The following is a 17,105-nucleotide window of genomic DNA, read 5'->3' on the forward strand; positions in this document are numbered from 1 at the left end:
TTTTTCTTTTTCATCGACATCATCACCAGCATCATCTGCCCTAAGTTTTCAGTGCGTCCTTTGTATATCTGCTAGTTGGATCCGTTGGAAACTTTGGAAATTGGATTGCTTCCCGTTAAAATATATAAAGATTTATTTGCATCACGTTCGCTGCCATAGATTTTTCCTGCTTTTCGTGCCATAGAACCCAAAAGCTCCTGTGACTTTTTATGGGCTGATCGTAGAGAGAATGCCCATTCTTTTAAGCCGATTTCATCCTGCAAATTTAAATTAAATTAAAAACAACATATGAAAGGTACAAAAATTTAATTAATCAACTCTTATACGTACTGAATTTGTTAGGATTATTCTGCCATCACGAGATCCATCATTAACGCGAATTTGTATGCATTGTTCTCCTTTGTAATGTACGAAATCCGAGGAAATATCCTCAATTTGGTCCATGAATATTAGCTCTGGCTTATTGCTTCCGCTCTCCGAATACATCTCTAATCTGTAAGCGAGTTTTTGTTTAGTTATTTTTGTTCGAATAAATCATGGCGTATGGCGTTAAAACGCCAAAATTTAATTTATATTTTAAACAGGGGCAATAGGTACTCTTCAAACACCTAAAAATATTGAAAATGTTAGTCGTCCATCTACAGGCCGAGCCCTTGAATTTGAAATTGCCTTCGCGTATTATATATACATATATGTTGTGCATAATAACCAAGATAGATATCACTTTCCGGATAGGTGGCTACCCTAATTAAAAATATTTTCAAACCAAAGCTTTCCTAAAACTCTTTCGTTTGACACTCATATTTCAATATTTAATTTGACTTGTAACTTATACGGTAACTAAACTCGACCTTTCAAAAGGTGGCAACCATCTTCAAAGGTATTTTCAAACTAAAAACTGCTTACATCTCTTTGAACTGGATTTCGGTAATTTTTTTAGCGGACGGTGTTATGTATTATTTTCTTCCATACAAAAAAATAGAAGAAAGAGTGGAAGAAACTGCGCGAAAAAAATGCCAAAAATCAAGGCGGTTTTTTTAGCAACTTCAAACTTGCACTTTGTTATAATAAAATTGTATGGGGTATAAAACTGTGTACCTAGAATTTTTCTGAAGTTCCGTTTATTGAATTTTTCCGAGTTATGCACAAAGTTTAGAGATTTTATTTTCATGTTTTTTGTTATAGTATAAACTACATATATTTTTATAAAGCGAAAATAAACTAGAATAATAAAAGTTACATATATTGCGAAAAAGTCTATGTGCCAATACTTTTGTTCGTCAGTGTATACATACATACATACATACTATATAGGAAGCTTAAAAGAGCTTTGGTCGCGGGCAAGGCTGTGCCCATCACCGATATAGATATGTAAACGCTCGGAGTAAAAGCCCTCTCTGATCGTCACTGACTTATGTACATATAAGATCACTTCTTACCGATTTGGATAAAGCTTAGCATATTTGGTTTGCCAGAGTGATGCAAAGGAGCCACCTAATTTTTTTATATAACCATGTAATATGCAGTCCGACTCCTTTTCGTCTGCATCGAAATGCTGCTTTTGTTTGGCCTTTTTCTTCTGTTCTATTTTATCTGTTTCAATGTTAACGCTTTCGAATACTGTTTCGGCGATTTCTTGTTGCCACCTATAGGAAGAAAAAATATATAGTATGCATATATAATTCTACCCATATTCCATATGTTATCACAGAATTCGGTTATACATTGGTATGTATATTCACCTCTCGGAAATTGTAAGTGGAAAGAATTTGTATAGTTCCTGATCACTATCTGTTAGCTTAATGCCTTTCGTATCCTCTTCATCAAAGGAGCCAATGTCGAATGCATCAGCGGCATTAACCTCGCCTCTCGGTGGTATTAATGGTGGTGTATATTTTTGAACATAGACCTGGTGCCAATCTATGCCCGAAAAGAATGGATGCATCTTCACTTCGTCCGCACTTTTTTGATTTTTATTTCAAAATAAGTTTTAACGTTATTAAACACTAAACATATATATTTAATTCAGACTATTTACCCATTTCCCATGCATCCCAGTCGTTTATCTACCTCTCTCTGTAACAATGAATCCAAAAGGCTTCTTAATTCGGGCGTAAAACAGTCCGGTAATTCAACGTTCTGAAAAAAATTAAATAGTTTATAAACCAGTCATAATCTTTTTTCCACCCCTTTATAAACTCACCATAGTCAAAGTCATTCGATCGATTTCGTGTTTATCTTTTGTTTTGTGTTGTCTGAACGGTGAATGACCCTTAAGCAATTTATAAAGCATACAGCCGAAACTAAACCAATCGGCGCATGAGTCATATGCAGTGCCTTTAGAAAGCACTTCTGGCGCCATATAGCCGTGTGTGCCCACTGAGGCATGCGGCTTTTTTCGCGAATAATCGCATGCCAAACCCAAGTCCGATATGCGTATGTGTCCATTCTCATCGAGTAAAATGTTTGCCGGTTTTAAGTCCCTGTAGACTATGAAGCGTTTGTGCATGTGTTCTAAGCCCAAAATTACCTAAAACGAGACCAATGAAAATTTCTGTGGTTTTTTTTTATACGGTAAAATGTCGTCGAACGACATTACTTACCTCAGCGGCATAGAACTTCATCTCATCCTCGTTGAAGACACCATGTTGTGATAGATGATAATGCAGATCACCGCCATTCATTAGATCAAGTATGAAGCACAGCTTGTCAGGTGTATGAAATGCATAGGTCATGCAAACAATGAAAGGACAGTCCATCTGCGAACAAAATGTAAAAGTATAGCAAAGTAAAATGTTGGTAAGTACTATTTAAGTGGAAAAAACAATTTCAGATACTTACCCCTGTGCTCACAGCTTGCAACATAGTTCTTTCGTTTAGCGCCAACATTTCGCCTTGTTTCATTTTGATGCGCTTTTTATCCAAACATTTCATGGCATACATTTTGCCAGTGTCAGCTTTTCGACAGCCATACACTTCGCCAAAGCCCCCACGGCCAATGATTCGGTGAACACTGAAGTCGTTCATGGTTAACTAAAAAAAAAAAAAAGAAACATTAAATAAATATGTTTAAGGGCTTATAAAGTAAATTTTGTTTGACATACCTGTATATTAAGTTCTAGATTCTTCCATTGGCAAAATCGTGTGAATTTATCGCTAGAATTTGAAGAAACAAATCAGAGCTTGTCTTTCATTTATTTTTATTCTAGGACACTTACCTCTCCAAGAACTTTTTGAATGGCTTTCCTTTCAGGTGGTTAAATATCTCCTCGATATAAGGCTATAACACGATTTGCAGAATTGAATTGAAAATGAAATATTGTACATATAATGCTCCATATCCATATGTACATATTTATATTGGTATAAAAGCAATCTGAATTACAGTCAATTAGACTTACCTCAAACAAATTAACGGGTACTTCATTTTTTAAAAGATATTTCTGTACACTGGCTACAGCTTCTTTGGAATATTCCTAAATGAATACAAAATATTTATGTACATACATATGTATGTATGTATGTATATTAGGGTGTCTCACTAAAAAAAGTTCTTGGTTTTCTACCAGAATTATAAAATGTATTATACTTTAAGACTCCCGCCAATATATTTCCTAAAAATATCGAAATTTACGTGAACTGCACCAATCTGAAAACACATCTAAAACCGAGTTTTTTTTAATAAAATTAGTTTTTAAAAATATTTTTTTCTAAAAAAAAAATCACCTCAGATGATACTTAGAAGAGTTTAAACTTAAAAGGTCAGCGTAAAAAAGTTACAAAATTTTATCAACGGAAACAAAATAATGAGATTTTTGGAGGTATTTTAAAATTCTGAAATGTTTTGTAGGAAGTATTAAAATATAATAAATTTTATAATTACGATGATGCACGCTAATGCATATGCATATATAGCGTCCAAAATTCATTATAGTTAAACAAAATTCATCACTTACGTATGTGTGAGAGAGCATTTCTTCCATAATAAAATTGTCATATATTTCTCGAGCTAATTCTTTGCGCTCTTCATAGCTTTCGGTTTTCTCAAAATTTTTTATCTGTATAAAGAAGTAAATAAATAATTTGTATCCCTTCTTTGAGCATAATTATTTTTGTATTATTACATTATACACTCCGGTTCACTAAAGTAGGTCCATAGGGAATAAAATTAAAAGACTTGCAAATATAGGGGATAGCTGAACTGGACGGACAGCATCGTGCGAAAACAATATGAAATAATAAAACGGAACTAAAACAAAACGGCTGCAGGTAAATGACAGTAGGTCCATTACGATACCAATCTTTTATTGTTTAAAGAAAAGCGTGAGTGTTCGCATAACAAAGTATATTCAGATGGCTCTAAGCTTTTGCGGTCAAAAAATTTCAAATAAGGACATTAATAAATGCACAGCGTTAGGAGTCGCGACAGGATTTTTGTACGCCTCAAATGTTTGTTAGAGAGTGGTGGTTTTACAGGCGAAAAACTTTAGTTTTGTTTAGTTTGTTGTTCTTGTTAATTCGATTGACAGTCTTTCTTTTCGCCGATAAATGCGGCAAGGAACGAGCTGTCCTTGGAATATTTTGAAAGGCCTTTTTTATTAAAAGTCTTGCAGGCAAGGTTTTTTCCATACATTGGACTATCGGTAGTTTGATCAGTTTATGTGACTAAAAGTCGTTTTGTGCTTAAAAAAATAAACTTTTTGCCCTTAGTATTTGATAAAAAAACTCTGAAACCAAATAACGTTAGCTTTTGTATTTGTAAAAAGCAACGACAACTGCTTAGCAGGTGGTAAAAATCGTTGTCTGTGGGTTAAATATTGTAATAGATTTCGTGTTATTTGTTTAGCTGCTTTCAAACAACTATATTTAAGATAATTATCTAAAAAATATTAATATACAGCCTTATCGTGAGTTTCGCCTGCAAAGTGACAATCACCTAAAAAGGAAAATATAAAAACAAAATATGTTCGCTTCTTACGTAAGTTAAGTTGAGTCTAGACTAACTGAGCCCTAAGATCTATAACTGTTCCCACGACAGTCGGGTCTACGTAACCGGAACGACCCAGGTTTATATCTGGCCAAGGACTGTCACTCCAGCAACACTCCCCAAAACTCTATGGGGAACTTGTATGCTGCTACAACAACAACAACATCTATAACTTTTTTTTTTTGTTTTTTTTTTTTTTTTAATGTGAACTTGTCGCATATAATTTTTTTTCTAAGTGATATTTGAAAAACATTTTAAAATGTTGGCCGCATTTGGCCGTGTTTAGACTATCAAAAACGTGTAAAATGAAGAGTTTTGAGTTTAATCTGTCAATTTCATGTGCGATTTTTTGTGTTTCCTGAGTAAAAGGTTTTTTTTTGTAGCTATTTTTTATACGGTCAGCAGTGAACTATTTACCATTTGGAGGGTGAGAACTCTACGAGGAGAGGAAACAAAAGGCTATTTGCAATTTTGTTGCTGTAAAGGCTGCTCCTTCTAACTTTTCAGCAGACAAATTAGGAAATTAAGAGCTTTTAGGTTTTCATGTAAATTAATAAAGTTTGACTTTTTTTCTAAATTAGCCACTTTATAATTTTTTTTGTAACTATTTGAAATTTAAGCACACTTTTCATTTTGTTTAATAAAAACTGGCATAAAAACCAGGCTACGAAAGGAAAGGTAGTTTCATAATTTTTATCATAAAAAGTGGAAATAGAAACTTTTTACTCTAAGCTAGCGACTTGTTGTCTTAGATAACAGTTATCGAAGACTTATTTATAAAAGTCATAAATAAAAATCAGTCACTGAGTTTTATTTTTTAAATCATACTTATAAAAGTAATTTCAATAAGTTGTAGTAAACTTTTGTTTCCCAACACCTTTTTAGCTGCGAAAAATTTTAATGACTTTTACACGAATGATTTTAAAAATAAAAGTCGGTGACTGATTTATATTGATGACTTTTAAAAGTAAAAGTCACTGACTGATTTTTATTGATGACTTTTATAAATAAAAGTCTTCAATAACTATTATCTAAGACATATAATATAAAAATCAAAAATAATGGTTATTTTGGATTTATAATGAAAAAATCAAAAATAATTGTTATTTTTTTCATTTTGCATAAAAATAAATATTTATGTTCAAATTTGAGTCTCGGTGAAAAAAAAATCGATTGGTATGTATCACTTAGTTGTAGAACATTTCCTTCATAGTGAATTTTTCCATGACAGTGTTCATCAATAACTGTTATGTTCGGCCCTGGCAGCAGTTGATATGCCTGAAAACTTAAAAATTTACCGTAAAGAAAAATAAATTCCAGTTCCAATTACGAACAAAAGAAAATCATATGAACGAAATTTTTCTTAATTAATGGAACGCGAAAGCAAAAGTCTATATTTTCAAAAAAAAAGTATCATAAATTAGTTTCTTAAAGAAGTAATCAGTGAAGACTTAACGTAACTTAACCTAACTGAACTTCAATAAGAAATCATAAAACTATTTTTTCATTTAAAAAAAGGTTTTACAAGATTAAATCACCTGTTCGTAAAATTTAAGCTGCTGTATGGGTTCTTCTGAATCATTTTCGCAAAAGTCTTTGAACAGCAAATAACCTTAGAAACAATAAAAATTTTAAGCTTTTCATCCAATCAATATGAAAAAATAAAATTTGTATACGTACCCAATATTTGGTTGAATATTTTGTGGAAATTCAGTTCGCTCTCCTTTTCCAAATATTTATACATAACACTCCGGACGCTAGTTAATATAATTTCATGAAAATTAATCAATTAATAAATAAATTGCGTTAAAGCTCATAACACATTTTTTTTAACTAATACGCACACACGCACATTACATTTAAGAACAAGAAGATGGGATGAAATATTTATATGACATTAATATAGACTTAAATTTAATAGGAAACTAATAAAAAGACAAAATTGTATTTTCGTAAAAGCACATTAAAAGTAAAAATAAAATAATAAATGAAATCGTAAAAGTGCATCAAAATTTTAAAATTTGAGTTACCTAGTCTACTATTTTTACATTTTTTGTAACGAAAAAAAGTAATAAATTTATTGAAAACAATATTTTTCGTGAAAGTACGCAGTTATTTTTATAATACTCGTACGATAATGAGAGTACCAGATTAAAAAAAAAAAAATCAACTAAATTTCAAAATTCGAGTAACCAAGATACGTACACACATCTACATAATTTGGCATTGTTTGTTAAGGTTTCGAGAGGTGGTATGACATGCATTTTTGTTTGAATGAAAAATATTGCACTACTAAGAGCAACAAACGATAAACATATGTACATTAGGGTGATCCAAAACAACTAGCGTAACCAATTTAAGAGGACGTGGTGTAGTGGTAAGCATTGCGCGCTTCCACTCCGTACGGCCTGGCTTCAAGCCCTGGTCAATGCAACATCGCAAAAAAAATATAGAAGAAAGTTTTTTTTCTTGACAGCGGTCGCCTCACGGCAGCCAATGGCAAACCTCCGAGCTTATTTCTGCCATGAAATTAATGCTTCTCATCAAAATACAATCGCTGTTCGCCCTGTTGTATGACAAATAGTTGAACTTCTCGAAGTTGATTTGCATAGAGAAAACCAGTAAAATAGGGATTTAAAATTACACCACTATAATCCCTATTCTCTATAGAAAACATGCTTCAAAAAAATGGGCGTTTTCCAGGAACTAGTTTTAAAATATTTTTTTTTTTTATGACGAGATGGTTTATTTTGTGAGAGTCAACAATCTTTTGTAATTTCTTGTCGAAAAATGCGATATACATATTTAGCATAGTGTTAAAAATCGGGACAAACCCCTAGAAATCGGCGTGGCAATTGTAGGACTAAAATTAGCAAGATGCAGATTTTGTTGCGGAATTCGGCAGAATATCTCTTCATGAACAACATTGGTTTCACAACTTTTTCAATCCATATACATATTCTGGCAAATTTTTGAAATTTGGTTTTAATATTGACTTTAATATTGCCACGCCCATTTCTAGAAGATTCTTTGAAAAGAACCAAAAAACTTCCTTGAAAACACGTCAACTTATTACATGTATACAATCCATAAAGCCAATTTGAAACCAATCAAAAGTGTGAAACCAAATTTGGTGCCCGATATACCCGATATGTCCGATATGCCGAATGCCTCATATGTATATATATATATATATATATATATATGTATTAGGGTGGTCCTTAAAGTGAAATGAAAAAAATTAATTTTTTTTTTAATACTTAACATCGATACTACTATAAGACGTCTTCGTAGGGTAATCTGAATTTTGATCCCTGTGCGACACGCACATTTTTCCAAATGGGAGAATTTTCTTCTCAGTAAATAAGTCCTTTTAAGGCCATAAATTCGTTAGGTCAGTTATATTGGATTTTCCTAATGTACATGCATTTCAATATGCAAAAAAGTGCAATTATCTAGCAATGGATATTTATTTACACATTCAATCAATCGTGTTTAAAATTATTGAAATTCTTCCATAAATACAGATATAGCATGTATGATTTACAAGCACATACGCGAGTGCGCATCCTATTTACAAATTCATAAATACAAATGCACATATGTACGTACGTAAATATGTATATACTTTAGGGTGGTCCAAAAAAATACACAGGAAAATCCATTTTGTATACATATTTTTCTTGCTTGCGAACACATGAATCTTGTCAGAGAAGAGATTTTCGCTTATGAAAAAATAGTAAAATTTTCTAAGTTAAATGTCCATCCTAATTGTAACTGATTGAAGACTTCTAAAGTGAAATGATTTATTCCATCAAAAATTATTTAATCTTAACGATTTTATAGCAATTTTACGTTAAAAGATTTATGTATAAACAGGGACACAACATTTTAACAAATTTTCCCCGTTTTTCTTTAATTTATTTAATATTCATTATTTTTTTTATAAAAGTATAGCCCATTATCTAACAAATATTTTAAACTTTGTGCAAAAATTATAAAAATTCTGCAAAATTTCCATTAAATTTTAGTGCAATAAGATGCAAGTTTGAAGTTTCTAAGAAATTGCGTTAATTTTTGATAATTTTTATACTGAATGTTCATACGCGTTAAAAAAAATTGCCAAAATTCAAAACTTACGCTTCATTCTACCAAAAATTTAATGGGCTTTAAATCCGCATACACAAGAAAATTCTAAAACCTCTGATTAAAAGGTTGAAAATTGAGATGCCATTTTGCAGAATTTTTATAATTTTTGCACACAGTTTGAAATATGAATTTAAATGGTGTTTGTTACGATAGTGAGCTATACTTTTATAAAAAAAAATTATAAAAATAAAATAAATAAAAGAAAAAGGAAAATTTGTTAAAATGTGTCCCTTTTTATTTTTCCACCAACTTATATGGAAAATTTTAAAGCCCCGGCGGAACGGTTAAATATTAACCGATTTCAAAATAAAAAAATACGGGTCTCCGTATTTTCGATATTGTTCAATTCTGGGGGTGGCTGGAAAAAGTTTTTGACTACCCTAACATATATGTATACATACATATGTACACACAAGCACACCAATAATTCTGTGTGTAAAAATAGCTTTATTGATAAGCCACAAAAGTGCATGCCAGGAGGTATACATTGCAAATATTTTCTATATATGTATGTATGGGAGTATGTGGATGTGGATAACAACAACCAATCCTGATCCCGTACCCATACCCATGTATGGGGCTGAAAATGCCCTTAAGGCCACAGAGCGGCATGCAGAGTTTAAAATGGTGAATGTATGCATGTATGTACGTGGTATAGTCGATATAAATACATATGTACATATATTCCATTTGTTTTCGAAAAGGACATATACAAATTTTGTATTCTTGTATGCTAAATTATTAGTATGTACACATGTTTTTTTTTCAGATATTTTTTCAGAATTTTTTTTTTAATCCTTTGGCATAACTACATAAATAATGAAGAATTAAATTTGTTTTCGCCAGTGTCCGTTTCAACTCAAATCACGGAAATATACAAATATTTTTCTGTCTGTATTTACTTTAGATCAAACGTGGGATTATAGTTCTGTGATCTATAACATAGACATTTTTATACCAAAGCGTACTTGTTCACAATGCCCTAAAGGCATCGAGATACATACAATGCATGCAGTTATAGACATAAATATTTATACCAAAATGCCCAGAATGAAAAGAGAAATCGATTAGCCATGTCTGTCTTTCCGTGCAAACGACAAATTATATGCAGGTTTCCCCTCATGCAGGGGTATTATCTGCATATGTATGTTGGTATTGAAAATGGGCAAAATTGAATCATAAGCACGCACATCTCCTATATAATGGTATTTTTGAAAAATTCAAAAACTGCTAATTTCTAGTTAGCTTTTTTGCGGGATTCCGATAAATAACTAACTTTTAATTATCTATGACAAAACTAACTTTGAGTTAGTTGTAAAGTCGTGCAGGAGCCATGCAGACGTTATCGGGATTTTTTTTTCTTTACAAGTTTCTATTTAAATATCCTCATACAAAAATTACTTTCCATACACTTTTTTCTGCACTTCGCAGATTCTTTTTCGTAATTAGGACAGATAAAATAAAGGTCGAAATTTTATATTATCTATTGATGTTATGTCTGATCGAATTCAAGTATGAACATGTAAACAAATAAGCAAATATGTAATGTTAAATAAAATAAGTAAATAAATAAAAATATAAAAAAATTAAAAAATCTTTTTTTTTTTATTGATAGTTTATGTCCAAAAGTAGTTAGCTATAAGATAGTTGAAATCTAATACAGAGGAAACCAGTTGTCAATATTTTTCGGTCATTGCCCTTCAAAAGTATTTAGTTACGGCCAAAGGAAATAGTTAATAAATAGTTACCACTAATCGTCTGCTAGTTAGTTAATAGTTAGTTACAAACTAGTCCCGTTTCCTGCAGGGTCTATACATGTACTTATGTACTTGTGTCTGTATGTGGATTATGAGAAGTGCAATGAGGATATTTTGTTATGAATGCTGCAACTTAATGCAATAACAATGTTTATATGAACATACACAGTTCTGGACCACCTACAACACAATGCAAATATGTGCATAGGCATTGCATGTACATACATACATATATACAAATGAATGCATACATAATGTACATATGTATGTACGGGACTACCAACTTGGCTCAAACCGTGCCATTTTTGGCCCTATTTTACTTCTAATGGCACTTAATTTTTCAATTTGGCACAAAGTTCTAAAATGGTACTTTTGAAAAATAGTAATATTTCAATACATTTTTGTGAAATCCTTTGCTTGTACTTCTTTTACTCAACTAAAATTTTCCAATTTCTATATTGGTTTATCTTATTTTGCGTTAGACTTTGGTTTTAGGAATGTGTTTCTAATTGTAATCAGTGTTGCCACGAACTAGTTTTTTTTTCCTACCAAGCCCAACAAAAACCTACCAAAAATTTTTGAAGTATTTAAATTGTTTATCCAATGCCAAAATTATTAAAAATGTAGATAACATAACAAACAACTTAACTAAGTATAACAATTAATTTTACTGTACCGACTTACACACATGTTTGTCTCTTTACATATACATACATATTATTATTTTTATTACACGTGCGTAAAAAAATGTAATTGCCTTCGAACTAAAATACTTCTTTAGCAAACGTTTAGTGACTTTTGGCGACCTTTAACTTACGGATATTAGCGTGGTACCTTAGGGTGAAAGAATTTGAGATCTGGTGGGTAAGTACTAGAACGGGTTACTTGCAGTCAATGAACTTAATCCCCGAGTCAAGAACATCGATATATCATACTTTTATATTTGTAATCACTCCAACCTTAGGATATTTAAAATTTTGGTTGAAGAAGAGAATCGTTCCGTAAGGTGTATCAGTCTGCTATTTATGATACGTGGGCAGTCACATAGAATATGCTCTGGGATTTCCAGCTTTTGGAGACAGTCAGTCCTATCGTTGCCTTCAAACCCTTCATGTCCCGGAACCGACCCCAGCATTACGCTATTATGGGCTTTCAAGCTGTAAAACGCTGTCGACAAGCATGACGCCATTTTAAGAGTCTAAGGCCTTTAACATGCCTGAATATCCGACATTATATTTATTTTGGCCCCATTTGTCCTTCTACACAGAGCTCGTTTGCGAAGACTTCAGCCAGTCGTCCATATTTGATCCGTCTGTACACCATACTTGGGACCCTTCGTCAATCATAGTTGTTATCACTTCACAGCAGTCCTTTTGAGGAATTCTGACCTTGTAGGGCTTGTAGAAGGACAACTTGGGATTATCCAGGAATGCCTTTAGAACCTGCCTTTAGAATGACTTTCTTGCAGATTATATTGGGCAGTCGTAGGGCGCTCCAGCAGGCCTTTTTTTTCAAACAGAATGAACAAAGGAGGAATGCATGTATTGACATAAAGTGCATCCGTTGCACAGGTAGCCATGTCGCCTGCGACGGCTACACTGACCAGTCGGCGCAGCTTGCTCAAGGTGGCACACACCTTTACTTGCTTAGCTTTTGGCCATCAGGCTCTTACTACCGTATTGAAAGGCCAATCGGTTAGTTTTGGTCATATTCCCCCAAGTCTTACCATGAAGTCTCTATCAGGTGGACAGGACATATATGTACATAGATATGTAGTTTCTAGTTGAGTTCGATTGAAGTTCTAGGCACATAAAGTATACATATACCTTGGATGTACATATTGTATATCGGTAATATTTTACTTACGAGTCAGGTATGTATATTTACATCTTTACGGTCGCCGCTATACGAACACTCCAGTAAAATATTCGTGTAAACAAGGCTTCTAAAATGTTTGGATATACAGTACTGGTCATATCTATAGCACACCCATTTCAAAGTGATATTGCCACTTACATATGTTTAAGTATTAACTTTTGGGAATTTTCGATTAAAATACAGTTCATTCTCTAACAAATTCCATATATGTAAACCCAAGTTTTGAACTTTGTAAAAGACTACAAAAAAGTCGACGAATTTTCACCTAAATTTTAAACTTTTTCCTCAGAAGTGTTAGAATTTTTTTGAGTACGCAGTTTTATAGTCCATTCAATTTTAGCCTAACAATGTGCAAGCTTCAATTGGCTAAAAATTACCGTTGATTATTTAGAAGTTTCTCTTGTCACACTTGGTTCCATATAAGGAGTGTGTTAACTCCTGTGTGTTATTTTTGTATGGAAGAAAGCCGCAAAAAAATTCTAAAAAATCAGCGGTGATTTTTAGCCACTTGAAACTTGCACATTGTTAGACTAAAATTGAATAGGCTATAAAATTGTGTACTCAAAAAAATTCTAACACTTCTGAGGAAAAAGTTTGAAATTTTAGTGAAAATTTCTTCTACAAAGTTTTAAACTTGGGTTAATATGGGTTTCGTTAAAATTCCTAAAAATAAATAAACATGATTGGGAAACCATATAACTTTGAAATGGGGGTGCTATTGTATTGGTCAATACTGTACATATTTTATATTTTTCGCAAATAACTTTTATTGTCGCGGAACCTACCAAAATCCAATCTAGCCTACCAACCTAGGTAGGAAAAGCTCATGCTTGGCAACACTGATTGTAATGCTAAATGGAAGGAATTAAAAAGGATGGCACTTTTATTTTCTATTTGGCACATTTTGGCACTTTTTATTCTCAATATGGCACTTCGTAGCTAAGGATAGTTGGTAGCCCTGTGTATGTATGCGCATCCGTATATATATACATATATTTTTTTTTTCATTTTACACACCATTGAACTTCTGAAGTTTTCGATTATCAACTACTGGACAATTGTATACATATCTATTTTTACATTTTCCTACGTACATATGTACATACATATGGACATACGTACATTCCAACTGTTCGTACACAATACAAAACAGAGATAGAACTTTAATTGCAAGATAGCAATTCAAAGCAAAACACACTAGAAAATGGAAAAAAAAGTAAATAAAAAAGTGAAACACAAAAGAGTAGGTAAGTGTGTATGTAATTGAAATTTTCGATTAGTTAGTCAGCAATACGCATACATATTTTGTTTAGCTTAAATAAATAAAAAGAAAACAAAAAACATAAAAATCTTGCCATGCAGAATTGGGCGTTTTTGGGGGAATACAACCTGCACCAACTGACATACATTCATTCATATCGCAAATGAATACCTATTACATACATGCATATATATACATGGAATAGTATGCATGTTTGTGTGTGCACACATACGTACCTGGGGTCGGGCAAAACAAGCCTTTTGCTAGCTCTGGCTGCTGGTGTACATTTGGATTTCTCCATGGCCATCAGATAGCTGACGTCCGCCAGCACAGCTTCCAAATCCGCCATGTTTGTGCGTTGGACCTCGGTTCCTTCGTTAGGTGTACTATGCAAGCAAATCTACTTGCTAAAAATTCCTTTTCACTTTCTTTTCACAGTTCCGATTAAAAAATTTACGAATACGAACACAACAACGTACCTATTGAAATGGTACCGACGACGACAATCTCCCAACAAATGAAAGACGTTGCATTGCCTTACATTTTTGCCAATTCTTTGTTTTCATATGTGCACACTACTATGTACATATATTTCTTTCAGTATTGCACCTTTTCACATAAACTATTTCAAATCACAAATATGCATATAGGATAAATTAATTGTACATTATACAGCAGCTTAGCTTATTCAATTGACCACAAAAAAGAAATTTATATCTAAATACATATATATATTTTTTTAATCTAATGTGTATCAATATAATACATCCAATCAGAATAGGATACTAACTTCGCAATGTACCAATTCGAGAGCATGTACATAATAATGGAACTAGTGGTGAGCGCATGTCAATGCAGGGCTGTATTCGTAGGTGAATTTCCGCATGAAAAATGCGATGCATTGTAGGGTTAAAGAACGATGTTAACGTATTGTGGGAAATTTATGATAAAAATACGCTAGATATTCATTAAAAAATTAAGTTTTATAAATATATTGAAGCAGAGTTAATCGGTTCTATGACACCAATTACTTTAGCTATGTATAACAACTTATTTATTAAAGGCCTGTCTGCAGCTCTCAAAAAACAACTAAAAATTCATATAAAATGATACACAAGAAATAGAAAAGAAATTTTTTTCTATCAAAATTTCTTAAATCAGAATGCAACTCATAAGAAAAAAATGCGCGTAAATTTACTTCTTCAGGAAAATTTAATTTTTCTTAAGAAAGGCGGTAAATAATTATTAAAAAAAAAAACAAGTAATTCCTAAGCAAAAACCCAAACCGACTTCAATTCTCATATAAAAATTTAATTCAGGTACCACCTTTCCCTTAAAAATTTTTTTTTGGAATCGGTTAATGTGGTTCATAACATACATAAACAAAAATATTCCGATGAATTCATAACCCCTCCTAAATTTTTTGGAAGTCTGCTAAAAACATTTCAACTCTTTGTAACGTATTTTTTATTGTAGGCTATTATTGGGTACAGTATGACAGTATGAACTTTTTTCGGTACTTTTGTTATATGTACATACATACAGTGACGAACAAAAGTATTGGCACAGAGAATTTTTCCCAATGTGTGCAAAGTTTTTTATTCTAATTTCTTTTCGCAAAGTTTTTTTCGGTAAATATTGTTCATACTACAACAAAAAACATAAAAATAAAATCTGCAAACTTTGTGCAAAACTTAGGAAAATTCGATCATTAAAATTGTGAAACAAAGTTTTTCTGAAAGTCTATATTATATGTAAACTTGTGGTCAGCTGATTAAGTTAAGTGACATTTTGTCCAGTTTTGGTTACTTTTCTTTTGTTTATCTCATGTTTAATATTTTTTTTTTTGTTAAAGTCTAGCACATTACATAAACAGCACCACATAAATCAAAATTTCAAACTTCGTACAAAAATTATAAAAATTCAACTAACTTTAATAATTAAACAAAAAAATTTTAAACTTCTTGTTCAAATTTTTGTAAAAAAATTTAGGTATGCAGTTTAATAGCCCATTAAATTTTAGTACGTTAAAGTACAAATTTTAAATCGCTAGAAAATCGCGATGACTTTTTATTTTTTTTTTGCTGACGGTGCTAAATTAATAAAAAGCTCACAATTTTTGGGTGTAATTGTTAGTTTGTTTAATTTTTATAAATTTTGTTCGAAGTTTGAAATGTCGATTTTTGTGATGCTGGTTATGTACACTTAACTTAATAAGCTGACCACAAGGGTACATACGTTTGTAAGTAGAAAATTAAATTCTCAGGGCCTTTTGAATCCATTTAAATTTTTTTAAATGCTACTTTGCGACGATTAACTTCATTTGAAAAAAGAAAAACACTTAAAATCGCCAACCTGGGAAACCTAAGAAATTACTTTTCTATATACAATCCAGACTTTTAGAAAAATTTGAAATCAAAAAGTTTCAAAACACACGAAACAATCAAAAAAACGATGGTCCAAATATAAGAAAACTGCGTTTTTAGTTTTTCTCTCTGACGTCAGGAAGATTTTTAAAAGAATTTTGAAATTTTAAAGATATGATTTATTAAAAAAATTATTTAAAAAAATGCGGTGCTAAGTAAAATGCCAATAGAGGCACCAAATGAAAGATAAGTCTGTAGTAATTAAAAAAATATATATATTTTTTTTGGGTGACAAGGACTAACGGTAAATCCCCTTTTTTTTATTTTTTTTTTATTTTTTAAGCTAATATGTACGGATAGAAGGGCGAAATTCTAGGATGTGGTGGTGTATATATTAGTCTTTATATACAGGCACTAAAACAAATGACCATGTGTTGACCTTTTTTAAATATCCATAATATTTTTCTGTTATGTTATTTTTCTATAAAAATTTATTTATTTATTTATTACAAACTGAAGCTTACAATTAAAATTATAAGCCTAGTAAGGAAAGCTATGGCTGCTATGGCCTTCAGCTTCTTCTTTGATGTATAAATAGAGCTTTATACTAAGTGATTATAAGTAGTTTAGTATTTCATTCTAAATTTTCAGATGCGATATATTTATTGGATATATTTATTTAAGTTTTGTAATATAATTTGGATATT

At 31.7% G+C, this 17,105-nt stretch overlaps 1 protein-coding gene across 1 annotated transcript; it reads right to left on the bottom strand.

Annotated features, from left to right (window-relative positions):
* Nucleotides 1-6: 6 nt before the first annotated feature.
* On the bottom strand, nucleotides 7-14,849 carry LOC118744715 (G protein-coupled receptor kinase 1). Its single transcript, XM_036477936.1, has 16 exons — nucleotides 14,512-14,849; nucleotides 14,269-14,439; nucleotides 6,668-6,744; nucleotides 6,526-6,599; nucleotides 3,957-4,058; nucleotides 3,402-3,476; nucleotides 3,219-3,280; nucleotides 3,105-3,156; nucleotides 2,842-3,033; nucleotides 2,604-2,759; nucleotides 2,204-2,530; nucleotides 2,039-2,139; nucleotides 1,743-1,961; nucleotides 1,440-1,646; nucleotides 331-493; nucleotides 7-257 (listed from the first exon to the last, which is right to left on the bottom strand). Exons 2-16 carry the CDS (start codon nucleotides 14,379-14,381, stop codon nucleotides 72-74), a joined length of 2,106 nt encoding a protein of 701 aa, XP_036333829.1. The 5' UTR covers nucleotides 14,382-14,439; nucleotides 14,512-14,849; the 3' UTR covers nucleotides 7-71.
* Nucleotides 14,850-17,105: the final 2,256 nt, after the last annotated feature.

This window comes from Rhagoletis pomonella, unplaced genomic scaffold (assembly GCF_013731165.1).
Source record: "Rhagoletis pomonella isolate Grant_MI unplaced genomic scaffold, Rhpom_1.0 Rhpom_scaffold_00008, whole genome shotgun sequence".
In the NCBI taxonomy this organism is placed as follows: Eukaryota; Metazoa; Arthropoda; class Insecta; order Diptera; family Tephritidae; genus Rhagoletis; species Rhagoletis pomonella.